General features: G+C 44.6%; 1 protein-coding gene across 1 annotated transcript in view; it reads left to right on the top strand.

Moving 5' to 3' along the window:
• Nucleotides 1-10915, top strand: part of LOC129831626 (SR-related and CTD-associated factor 4-like) — a 57479-nt gene extending 46564 nt beyond the window's left edge. The window contains exons 13-14 of the mRNA XM_055894966.1: nucleotides 9179-9305; nucleotides 9557-10915. Of these exons, the coding sequence (XP_055750941.1) occupies nucleotides 9179-9305; nucleotides 9557-10185 (756 nt within the window). The 3' untranslated portion in view covers nucleotides 10186-10915. The remainder of the gene's footprint in view (nucleotides 1-9178; nucleotides 9306-9556) is intronic.
• The last annotated feature ends 1713 nt before the right edge of the window (nucleotides 10916-12628 follow it).

Genomic DNA, 12628 nt, shown 5'->3' with positions numbered 1-12628 from the left:
GCTCAGTGACACCGAGGTAAACCGTAGACACTGCAGGCCCGAGCTCAGTGACACCGAGGGTAAACCGTAGACACTGCAGCCCCATGCTTAGTGACACCGAGGTAAACCGTAGACACTGCTTGTTTTCGCTTTAACTTTTTGCAGTTACCGCAAACATGACCCCCCTCCACCGTTTTCACCTCAACACTATGGAGGCAGAATATATGTCTACATGATAAAGCATGTATTTAATGTATAAAAAATCTCAACTCATTTTCGACCAAATAGTCTTTTGCTTGGTAGGGCAGTGTAGACCAGTTACTAGTCTTTTGAACTCATGTAGCCTACTATGAAACATAATTACCGACGCCAACGGTAACCATACACTAGCCAACAACTTGAACATAATGTGTATATATATATTACAGTTGAAGTCGGAAGTTTACATACACATTAGCCAAATACATTTAAACTCAGTTTTTCACAAATCCTGACATTTAATCCTAGTAAAAAATTCCCTGTCTTAGGTCAGTTAGGATCACCACTTTATTTTAAGAATGTGACATGTCAGAAAAATAGTAGAGTGATTTTATTTCAGCTTTTATTTCTTTCATCACATTCCCAGTGGGTCAGAAGTTTACATACACTCAAATAGTATTTGGTAGCATTGCCTTTAAATTGTTTAACTTGGGTCAAACATTTTGGCTAGCCTTCCACAAGCTTCCCACAATAAGTTGGGTGAATTTTGGCCCATTCCTCCTGACAGAGCTGGTGTAACTGAGTCAGGTTTGTAGGCCTCCTTGCTTGCACACGCTTTTTCAGTTCTGCCCACAAATGTTCTATAGGATTGAGGTCAGGGCTTTGTGATGGCCACTCCAATACCTTGACTTTGTTGTCCTTAAGTCATTTTGCCACAACTTTGGAAGTATGCTTGGGGTCATTGTCCATTTGCGACCAAGCTTTAACTTCCTGACTGATGTCTTGAGATGTTGCTTCAGTATATCTACATCATTTCCCTCCCTCATCAAGCCATCTATTTTGTGAAGTGCACCAGCCCCTCCTGCAGCAAAGCACCCCCACAACATGATGCTACCACCCCCGTGCTTCACGGTTGGGATGGTGTTCTTCGGCTTGCAAGCCTCCCCCTTTTTCCTCCAAACATAACGATGGTCATTATGGCCAAACAGTTCTATTTTTGTTTCATCAGACCAGAGGACATTTCTCCAAAAAGTATGATCTTCATCACCATGTGCAGTTGCAAACTGTAGTCTGGCTTTTTTATGGTGGTTTTGGAGCAGTGGCTTCTTTCTTGCAGAGCGGCCTTTCCGGTTATGTTGATATAGGAGTCGTTTTACTGTGGATATAGATACTTTTATACCTATTTCCACCAGGATCTTCACAAGGTCCTTTGCTGTTGTTCTGGGATTGATTTGCACTTTTTGCACCAAAGTACGTTCATCTCTAGGAGACAGAACGCGTCTCCTTCCTGAGCAGTATGACGGCTGCGTGGTCCCATGGTGTTTATACTTGCGTACTATTGTTTGTACAGATGAACGTGGTACCTTCAGGCATTTGGAAATTTCTCCCAAGGATGAACCAGACTTGTGGAGGTCTGAGGTCTTGGCTGATTTCTTTTAGATTTTCCCATGTCAAGCAAAGAGACACTGAGTTTGAAGGTAGGCCTTGAAATACGTCCACACCTCCAATTGACTCAAATGATGTCAATTAGCCTATCAGAAGCTTCTAAAGCCATGACATCCTTTTCTGGAATTTTCCAAGCGGTTTAAAGGCACAGTCAACTTAGTGTATGTAAACTTCTGACCCACTGGAATTGTGATACAGTGAAATAATCTGTTAACAATTGTTGGAAAACTTACTTGTCATGCACAAAGTAGATGTCCTAACCGACTTCCCAAAATTGTAGTTTATTAAAAATAAATTTGTGTAGTGGTTGAAAAACGAGTTTTAATGACTCCAACCTAAGTGTATGTAAACTTCAACTGTATTATATATGGTACTGTCTGGCTCCCACAGTATGTTGATCATCAGGGTTGTGGGTTCCAATCCCACTGGAACCACCCATATGAAAACACATGCCTGCGTTACTGTAAGGAGCTTTAGATAGATTTTTATTTTATTTGGCATATATCATATTATAAAAACACCATATCAAGTATGATACTATTATAATACAAAACTCTCTAATTGATTATGTTTTGAAGAAGAACAATCCATGAGTTGTGTCTCGTCCACTTATGAGTTGTGTCTAGTCCACCTATGAGTTGTGTCTCGTCCACCTATGAGTTGTGTCTCGTCCACCTATGAGTTGTGTCTAGTCCACCTATGAGTTGTGTCTAGTCCTCCTATGAGTTGTGTCTAGTCCTCCTATGAGTTGTGTCTAGTCCTCCTATGAGTTGTGTCTAGTCCACCTATGAGTTGTGTCTAGTCCTCCTATGAGTTGTGTCTCGTCCTCCTATGAGTTGTGTCTAGTCCTCCTATGAGTTGTGTCTAGTCCTCCTATGAGTTGTGTCTAGTCCTCCTATGAGTTGTGTCTAGTCCACCTATGAGTTGTGTCTAGTCCTATGAGTTGTGTCTAGTCCACCTATGAGTTGTGTCTAGTCCTATGAGTTGTGTCTAGTCCACCTATGAGTTGTGTCTAGTCCACCTATGAGTTGTGTCTAGTCCTATGAGTTGTGTCTAGTCCTCCTATGAGTTGTGTCTAGTCCTCCTATGAGTTGTGTCTAGTCCTCCTATGAGTTGTGTCTAGTCCTCCTATGAGTTGTGTCTAGTCCTCCTATGAGTTGTGTCTAGTCCACCTATGAGTTGTGTCTAGTCCTCCTATGAGTTGTGTCTAGTCCTCCTATGAGTTGTGTCTAGTCCTCCTATGAGTTGTGTCTAGTCCTCCTATGAGTTGTGTCTAGTCCACCTATGAGTTGTGTCTAGTCCTCCTATGAGTTGTGTCTAGTCCTCCTATGAGTTGTGTCTCGTCCTCCTATGAGTTGTGTCTAGTCCTCCTATGAGTTGTGTCTAGTCCTCCTATGAGTTGTGTCTAGTCCTCCTATGAGTTGTGTCTAGTCCACCTATGAGTTGTGTCTCGTCCACCTATGAGTTGTGTCTCGTCCACCTATGAGTTGTGTCTAGTCCACCTATGAGTTGTGTCTAGTCCTCCTATGAGTTGTGTCTAGTCCTCCTATGAGTTGTGTCTAGTCCTCCTATGAGTTGTGTCTAGTCCACCTATGAGTTGTGTCTAGTCCTCCTATGAGTTGTGTCTCGTCCTCCTATGAGTTGTGTCTAGTCCTCCTATGAGTTGTGTCTAGTCCTCCTATGAGTTGTGTCTAGTCCTCCTATGAGTTGTGTCTAGTCCTCCTATGAGTTGTGTCTAGTCCTCCTATGAGTTGTGTCTAGTCCACCTATGAGTTGTGTCTAGTCCTATGAGTTGTGTCTAGTCCACCTATGAGTTGTGTCTAGTCCACCTATGAGTTGTGTCTAGTCCACCTATGAGTTGTGTCTAGTCCTATGAGTTGTGTCTAGTCCTCCTATGAGTTGTGTCTAGTCCTCCTATGAGTTGTGTCTAGTCCTCCTATGAGTTGTGTCTAGTCCTCCTATGAGTTGTGTCTAGTCCTCCTATGAGTTGTGTCTCGTCCTCCTATGAGTTGTGTCTAGTCCTCCTATGAGTTGTGTCTAGTCCTCCTATGAGTTGTGTCTAGTCCTCCTATGAGTTGTGTCTCGTCCTCCTATGAGTTGTGTCTAGTCCTCCTATGAGTTGTGTCTAGTCCTCCTATGAGTTGTGTCTCGTCCTCCTATGAGTTGTGTCTCGTCCTCCTATGAGTTGTGTCTCGTCCTCCTATGAGTTGTGTCTCGTCCTCCTATGAGTTGTGTCTAGTCCACCTATGAGTTGTGTCTAGTCCACCTATGAGTTGTGTCTAGTCCACCTATGAGTTGTGTCTAGTCCTCCTATGAGTTGTGTCTAGTCCTATGAGTTGTGTCTAGTCCTCCTATGAGTTGTGTCTAGTCCACCTTATGAGTCCACCTGTCAGAACTTATGGTCCGACCTGCTTCCATCCTTCCAGCAGAGCTCCACACCTGCTCATTTTTGTCCTTACTGTTTTTAACTAAGGACTGGTTTCTACCTGGGAAACCAGTTCCCTTTTCACGCTGTCGTACCTGCTGGAACCAAACTGCTGGCTCTGATACTCAGGCTGAGTACAACTCGGTTTGGCTCGGCTCGGTTCAGTAGTGTGAGAACCCCTCAGGCCAGCTGAGTACAACTTGGTTTGGCTCGGCTCGGTTCAGTAGTGTGAGAACCCCTCAGGCCAGCTGAGTACAACTCGGTTTGGCTTGGCTCGGTTCAGTAGTGTGAGAACCCCTCAGGCCAGCTGAGTACAACTCGGTTTGGCTTGGCTCGGTTCAGTAGTGTGAGAACCCCTCAGGCCAGCTGAGTACAACTCGGTTTGGCTTGGCTCGGTTCAGTAGTGTGAGAACCCCTCAGGCCAGCTGAGTACAACTCGGTTTGGCTCGGCTCGGTTCAGTAGTGTGAGAACCCCTCAGGTGTGGACCAACCAATCAGTAACATTCATTGATCAAGCAGTAGGCGCCAGGGAGAACTTCTAACCCGGCAGGGCTGGATAAAACTCGAAGGGGACGAGTTCATTAAACACCCCCTGCACTACAGTGATCACAAAAGGCCATGAGGGTCTGTCATCATCGTTATGGAGCTGCAGCACACCCTAGTGAGCAAAGCCTCTGATGGAAGAATTACAACAAACAGTGAAGCTCTATTTTCTCTGGTCGATCACTGCCGATGGTCACTTGGTGCCTTCCAGACTGCCACAAATAACCTTTTTATTTTTGTATTTTTTTACATTTGATCAGTCAATCATTTTGCATCTCTTGTCTCACACCCTAGTGAAGGGAAAAACCTCTTGATGGGAGAATTACAACTGAAACAGTGTGAAGCCTTATTCTCTCTGGGGATTTCATCGGGTCATCCCTTGGTGCCTGCCAGACTGCCACAAATATCTTGTTTCTGCAATGTTACAGCAGTCTTGGTTATCTTCCGTCAGTGTCTATAGTGAATATTTCTCAATGCACTCCATTGCTTACTGCAGTGCACTGACACACTGGGTAACTGTAGCTCATTTTCCCTTCTGAATCACGCAGGTAGCCTAGTGGTTAGAGGCAGGTAGCCTGGTGGTTAGAGGCAGGTAGCCTGGTGGTTAGAGGCAGGTAGCCTGGTGGTTAGAGGCAGGTAGCCTGGTGGTTAGAGGCAGGTAGCCTGGTGGTTAGAGGCAGGTAGCCTGGTGGTTAGAGGCAGGTAGCCTGGTGGTTAGAGGCAGGTAGCCTGGCGGTTAGAGGCGGGCAGGTAGCCTGGCGGTTAGAGGCGGGCAGGTAGCCTGGCGGTTAGAGGGGCGGCAGGTAGCCTGGCGGTTAGAGGGGCGGCAGGTAGCCTGGCGGTTAGAGGGGCGGCAGGTAGCCTGGCGGTTAGAGGGGCGGCAGGTAGCCTGGCGGTTAGAGGGGCGGCAGGTAGCCTGGCGGTTAGAGGGGCGGCAGGTAGCCTGGCGGTTAGAGGGGCGGCAGGTAGCCTGGCGGTTAGAGGGGCGGCAGGTAGCCTGGCGGTTAGAGGGGCGGCAGGTAGCCTGGCGGTTAGAGGGGCGGCAGGTAGCCTGGCGGTTAGAGGGGCGGCAGGTAGCCTAGTAACCAAAAGATTGATGGATCGAATCCCAGAGCTGACAAGGTAAAAATCTGTCATTCTGCCCCCTGCACAAGGCAGTTAACCCACTGTTCCTAGGCCGTCATTGAAAATACGAATGTTTTCTTAACTGACTTGCCTAGTTAAATAAAGGTTAAATAAAAAATATTAATAATTAAACATTCCCACTACCCACATCTAGAAGATGATTGTTATTGTAAGTAGTGACAGAGTGGCAATAAAATAAGTTTTTTTCACAGATTTTCTTTGAACTCCCAACTGGTGACAATATGAATTATACTGGAGTGTGTTTCAATGTTAATCAGGTGATGACTATAAACGTCATCCTCACCTGTAAAGAGTGTATGGTCAGGAAATGCACTGATATCTATGGCCCGTAATAAACTGAGACCTAAAGCGCTGAGGATTGTGGGTAGTTCTGACTTCAGTAACAGCTCTGGGTCGTGATATGTGACATCACTCATAACGTGTGAACTGAATACAATACAACTTTTATTTGTCTTATTTTTTATTTTTACAACAGAAAGGGCGATTCTGCTCTTATCTCACAATCCACCGCCCAGACAACACGCAAATACACACATTTTGTCAAGAGCACAGGATCAGCCATGGAGTAATTTTTGGGCGTAAGTGTCTCGTCCAAGGGCACTGCGGTAGGTGAGTGTGTCTAGGATGGGACACCAACAGCCCTCCAGACGCCAGTTTAGTCCCCACCGTATCATCCCACTGGGCACACCATGTCATTTCAACGTGGAAATGTGGGTCAAATTTTGATTAAAATACAATGTTTATATGTCACGTGTGCCGAATACAACAGGTGTAGTCCTTACCGTGAAATGCTTACTTTTACAAGCCCTTAAAACAACAATGCAGTTCAAGAAATAGTTAAGAATTTATTTTTTATTTTTAATGTAATTAAAACAAACACAATAAAATACCGAGGCTATATGCAGGGACTTATACAGGTTAGTCAAGGTAATTTGTACATTTTTTTTAACCTTTATTTAACTAGACAAGTCAGTTAAGAACAAATTCTTATTTCCAATGACGGCCTAGGAACAGTGAGTTAACTGCCTTGTTCAGGGGGCAGAACGACAGATTTGTACCATGTCAGCTCGGGGATTTGAACTTGCAACCTTTCGGTTACTAGTCCAACGCTCTAATCACTAGGCTACTGTGCATAGATAAACTATGAGTGACAGCAGTGTAAAAACAAAAAGGGCGGGGGGTAAATGTAAGTAGTCTGGGTAGCCATTTGATTAATTGTTCATCAGTCTTATGGCTTGGGGGTAGAAACTGTTAAGGAGCCTTTTGGACCTAGACTTGGCGCTCCGGTACCGCTTGCCGTGCGGTAGCAGAGAGAACAGTCTATGACTAGGGTGACTGGAGTCTTTGACAATTCTTTGGGTCTTCCTCTGACACCGCCTGGTATAAAGGTCCTGGATGGCAGGAAGCTTGGCCCCAGTGATTTTACTGGGCTGTACACTGTACGTACTACCCTCTGTAGCGCCTGACGGTCAGATGCTGAGCGGTTGACATGGACCAATGGGATTTCAACCTTTTTATTCACCCAATCAAAAACAACCAGATGTTTTATTGATTATCCCAATGTGTTATTACTATGTATTTAATCTCCCGTGGGCAGCTTGCACCTGCATAATAAATAAAAAAACGTCCTTTTAATGTGGGACCTTTATATAGACAGGTGTGTGCATTTCCAAATCATGTCCAATCAATTGAATTTGAAAATAAAGGAGAGACGTACACTCTAGGAGCTCAGATGCAAAAAATGTTTATATCCAACGTTTCGACAGCAAAGCTGTCTTCATCAGGGTATAATCAATCAATTGAATTTACCACAGGTGGACTCCAATCAAGTTGTAGAAACATCTCAAGGATGGCCAATGGAAACAGGATGCCCCTGAGATCAATTTTGAGTCTCATAGCAAAGGGTCTGAATACTTTTTCTAAAAACCTGTTTTCACTTTGTCATTGGGGTGTTGTGTGTAGATTGATGAATAAGGCTATAACTTAAGAAAATGAGGATAAAATCAAGTGGTCTGAATACTTTCCCGAAGGCACCTGGTTGCTCATATTCTAATAGTTCGCCTAATTTTAGTTTGTGACAAAACAAGCAGTCATTGTGTAGAGAATCATTGTACCATCTAAACCGCTGTTAAATATATTTTCCATAACCAAAAATTTGGTATTTTCAGCTGTTTTGAAGCTGTGTACAATACCGAAAGTAAAAGACGCAAAAAAACGAATCTTAAGAACGTGAAGCATAGAAATAGTGCTCATAGAACAGATATACAGCTTCTTAGACTTGCTTTCAATGAGAGTGACAGATCTATAGCTCACTTTTCTATGTGGATTTGGTCAGGTTGGACTAAAAGTGACATATTTGCAGCTTTTAACTTTAAAAAATATATATTAAATATATTTAATTTGAATGTTTTCATCTCATTTGTCAAACAAATGACTTCAAAGACTATGGTTACCTTCGCACGTTCATCCAAAAAATAATTACAGCATTCGAACAGTGCACTGTGCACCTGCCAACTTTCCGTCAGTTCTGGAAGTAGCTCAACTGGAGGAAGCATCCGAGCAGTTGAAACAGCGCCCCCTCTGTCTTACTATATGTAACCCATGTATTTGATGCTGTCTGGCCAAAAAGAGTATGACATGCCATAGGCTACACATACAGAACATGTCCTCTGCCTTCACGTCAATGACAGTATTATCAGCCACACCGCTCTTTTTACTAAAGAAATGTGTGAATTTAGAGGATTTCTATTTAACAGAATAATTACTTTTCCTTTCTTTTCTCTGCTCTGAAAGTGCCTCACTGCAGGTTAATTTGAGTGAATGTCACGTTTGCGTGTGAAACAATGCACGGGATCTCTGTCGGGGGGTGGAATAGTCCATTATTATGAACAGTACATGGGTGATTAATGACACATTTCTACTATTATGAGAAATTATTGATCTATTATGAATTATTATTTGACTGTATATGGATTCATGTACTATTTTTAATGTTAGTAACCTGGGCACAGTGGCATACAATTGGCCCAGCGTCGTCAGGGTTTGGCCGGGGAATGCTGTTATTGTAAATAAGAAATTGTTCTTAATTAACTTGTTTAGTTAATAAAGGTTAAATAAAATAAATATAATATATATTACATATATAATATAAAAAAACACCTGCTTGTCGAACATTTAATTCCAAAATTATGGTGAAGCGTGATACATCACTTCAGAGAATACTTTTCCACTTCTCCAGAGTCCAATGGTGGCGAGCTTTACACCACTCCAGCCGACGCTTGGCATTGCACATGGTGATCTTAGACTTTTGTGCGGCTGCTCGGCCACGGAAACCCATTTCAATAAGCTTCCGACTAACAGTTATTGTGCTGACGTTGCTTCCAAAGGCAGTTTAAAAAAAATTAATAATAATGATTTTGATATTCTGGTGTTTGTCTCCAGGTGCCTCCAGTCCAGCCAGTAGGGTCTATGGGTGGACCCCCTGGATTCCCTGGCCCTCCCCCCTCCCTCACAACCAGTGGACCCCCTCTCTTCCTGCCCGCTGGCTTCAACCCCACACAGCCTCCAGGTAACACGTGGCGGAACATTGTGGAACTGAACCAAATGAACAACTAGAGAATCACAAACAAATGTTCTCCTTCGCCCTCCGATTGTCGTTTTGTAGAGTTATAATATATTTGTTATGAAATTGACAAGAGGTCCAAACCAAATAAGTCACAACATTCAACATGTTTCAAGTTTGTTGTATTAAATGGGTTTTGTCCTCTTGATTTTACATTTTCTAACCCATAATGTTGTGTGTGTCTTCTCTGTCTGCAGGTTTCCCTCATCCAGTAGTGGGTGGGCCAGGAAGCAACAAAGATGAATCTGGATCTAAAGACAAGGCTGGAGGGAGTGGTGGCCCCTCAGACACTCCAGACAGCCAGCTGGGAGCTCCAGGTGGACCAGGGCCCGTGATGAGTCCTCCAGGCCCAGCAGTGTTACTGGGTCCTAGGCCGGCCATGCTGCCCATGCAGCCTCGTCCGGGACTACCACCCCCTCACCTCCAGTCCCGCTTCCCCCCTCACCTCCCTCCCCCCAACATGCCCCCTATGATGATGGGCCCCAGGGGCCACAACCCTATGTTCCCCCCCAGGGGGGGCCCTCCAGGTGGGTTCAGGATGCCCATGGGACACCCTTCCATGGAGGACTTTCCTCACGGACCCCCCAGACATCCCTTCCAGCCAGGACCCCCCGGGGAGGAAGAGGGCAACTGGGAGGGTGGGAGACACTTCAGGGACGAGAGGCCAGAGTTTGGGGGACATGACAGGGATGGGGTGAGGTTTGGGGAGCGGGGGAGAGGGTTTCCTAGAGGAGGAGGAGGAAGAGGAGGGGGAAATGGTTGGTCCGTAGATGGGCCTGAAGGGAGGGACCGCTTCATGAACCGACGGAATAGATTTGAATGGTGATGAGGCAGGGCCAGGAGGGTTCAGCCGTAGAGACTGGGGATAATCATTCAAGGGTCCTGTTCAGTAGGGAGAAAACGTTTTGGAACAGAGTGAAACCGGAAATGAACTACCTGAACTTGTCCAGTATAAACCCAGAGTTTTGTTTTTGCTGAACATAACCCAAGATGTCTGCCCTCGAGAACTACTTGGGAGACTGGGCACACGGAGTCAGACGCAGACATTGTAATGTACAGCCTGTCCCCGACGAGTTTCTCCACCGTTCCAAAGACATTAAGACTAACACAGATGGAAAAAAATATTATGGGACGGTTTCCCAAAACATAGAATAAGCCCAGTCCATGAATAAATAACAGGTTCAATGGAGGATCTCTGTTAGAATGGCTTCTTAGTCCAGGACTAGGTTTAATCTGTGTCTGGGAAACCTACCCTATCAGAATATCTCCGTTTTAAACCAGTGGAAGTCTAATTTTGAAGTCCGTTCATATGAAGAACTTTGTCCTACCTTTTTTGAGCTGATCTGTTCTGACAGAGAACCACTGAGAGAAGAATACTGCTTTGTATATAATTGTATTTGTGCTGATGGCCAATATTCTGATGGCCAATATATATATGTTTTGTATATTTTTGAGTGGATGTTTTTGTTTCTTCTCCAGTAAGTCTGTCACTAGGGCAGTGAGGAGAAACACTGTTGGTTTGAAAACACGATCGTCCTTGTATTGATGGGTGAGTGGGGGAGGGAGGCGGGTGAGTGGGGGAGGGAGGCGGGTGAGTGGGGGAGGGAGGCGGGTGAGTGGGGGAGGGGGGTGCTCAAAACATGAAAATCTTTTGCTTCAGAATTTATCATTAGCAGTTTGTTTTTAGTAAACTATTTTTGTACAAATTGAAGTGTCTTTCTTTGCAAGTTCTTCATGGGAGGGATATTAAATGTAATGTTATTTTTGTTTTAACTCACTCATACAAGGGACACTAGGCAGTTCCATTGTCTACCAGTAGAGGGTGCTGTATCACATCTTTACAGCGGATAGTAGCTAGGGTCTCTTTTTTTTTTTTTTTTTACCGTTATTTTACCAGGTAAGTTGACTGAGAACACGTTCTCATTTGCAGCAACGACCTGGGGAATAGTTACAGGGGAGAGGAGGGGGATGAATGAGCCAATTGTAAACTGGGGATTATTAGGTGACCATGATGGTAAGAGGGCCAGATTGGGAATTTAGCCAGGACACTGGGGTTAACACCCCTACTCTTACGATAAGTGCCGTGGGATCTTTAATGACCTCAGAGAGTCAGGACACCCGTTTAACGTCCCATCCGAAAGACGGCACCCTACACAGGGCAGTGTCCCCAATCACTGCCCTGGGGCATTGGGATATTTTTTAGACCAGAGGAAGTGTCTGTCTTTGCAAGTTCTTCATGGGAGGCATATTAAATGTAATGTTATTTTTGTTTTAACTCACTCATACAAGGGACACTAGGCAGTTCCATTGTCTACCAGTAGAGGGTGCTGTATCACATCTTTACAGCGGATAGTAGCTAGGGTCTCTTTTTTTAATGACCTCAGAGAGTCAGGACACCCGTTTAACGTCCCATCCGAAAGACGGCACCCTACACAGGGCAGTGTCCCCAATCACTGCCCTGGGGCATTGGGATAAGAGAGGAAAGAGTGCCTCCTACTGGCCCTCCAACACCACTTCCAGCAGCATCTGGTCTCCCATCCAGGGACTGACCAGGACCAACCCTGCTTAGCTTCAGAAGCAAGCCAGTAGTGGTATGCAGGGTGGTATGCTGCTGGCTTGGGAAGCATGCCAAATTCCACCCTTATTCTGTATATAGTGCCCTACTTTTGACCAGGGAATACGGTGCGGGCTAGGCCCCTTGAGAAGGTGGGCAAGTCCCTGTCCAGAATTTGTGTCTGGGGAAAAACACAGACAAAATGGCTCCTCATCAAACGTGCACAGGATACAACAACTGTTAAACCGTACAGTGAAAGTCTGACCTTGAGAGGTCTTTCCCAACAACGCAGGCACACTAATATAGAAAATAGAATACAAATGACTGAAACAAAACCACAAGAACTACGATGTGGGAATGGACGTATATACAGGTTAGTTTCAGGATGTTATTCAATGGGCAGGGGTCGTGGAGGGATTGAGGTCGGTTTATACATAAAAAGTGACTGGTAGTAATTTATATATATATATATATACACACACACATATACACATGTGTAACAGGGTCACACTGATTTTGCAGGTGTCATAGCAGATGCAGCAAAATGCTAATGTTGCTAGCTCCATCAATGCAGTAGAATGTCTCGCAATTACAACACGAATACACAAATAATAAAACATTGAATCAAGAATTGACAGAACGGGTCCAATTTAACAATCCAGAGAAGCTACCCTACATGACCAAAATAGGTATAAGTATGTGGACACCTGCTCAT

The sequence above is a fragment of the Salvelinus fontinalis genome, chromosome 33 (assembly GCF_029448725.1).
Source record: "Salvelinus fontinalis isolate EN_2023a chromosome 33, ASM2944872v1, whole genome shotgun sequence".
Taxonomy (NCBI): Eukaryota; Metazoa; Chordata; class Actinopteri; order Salmoniformes; family Salmonidae; genus Salvelinus; species Salvelinus fontinalis.
Note: the sequence above shows the minus strand (reverse complement) of the source record. Positions and strands in the feature narration are given on the sequence as shown.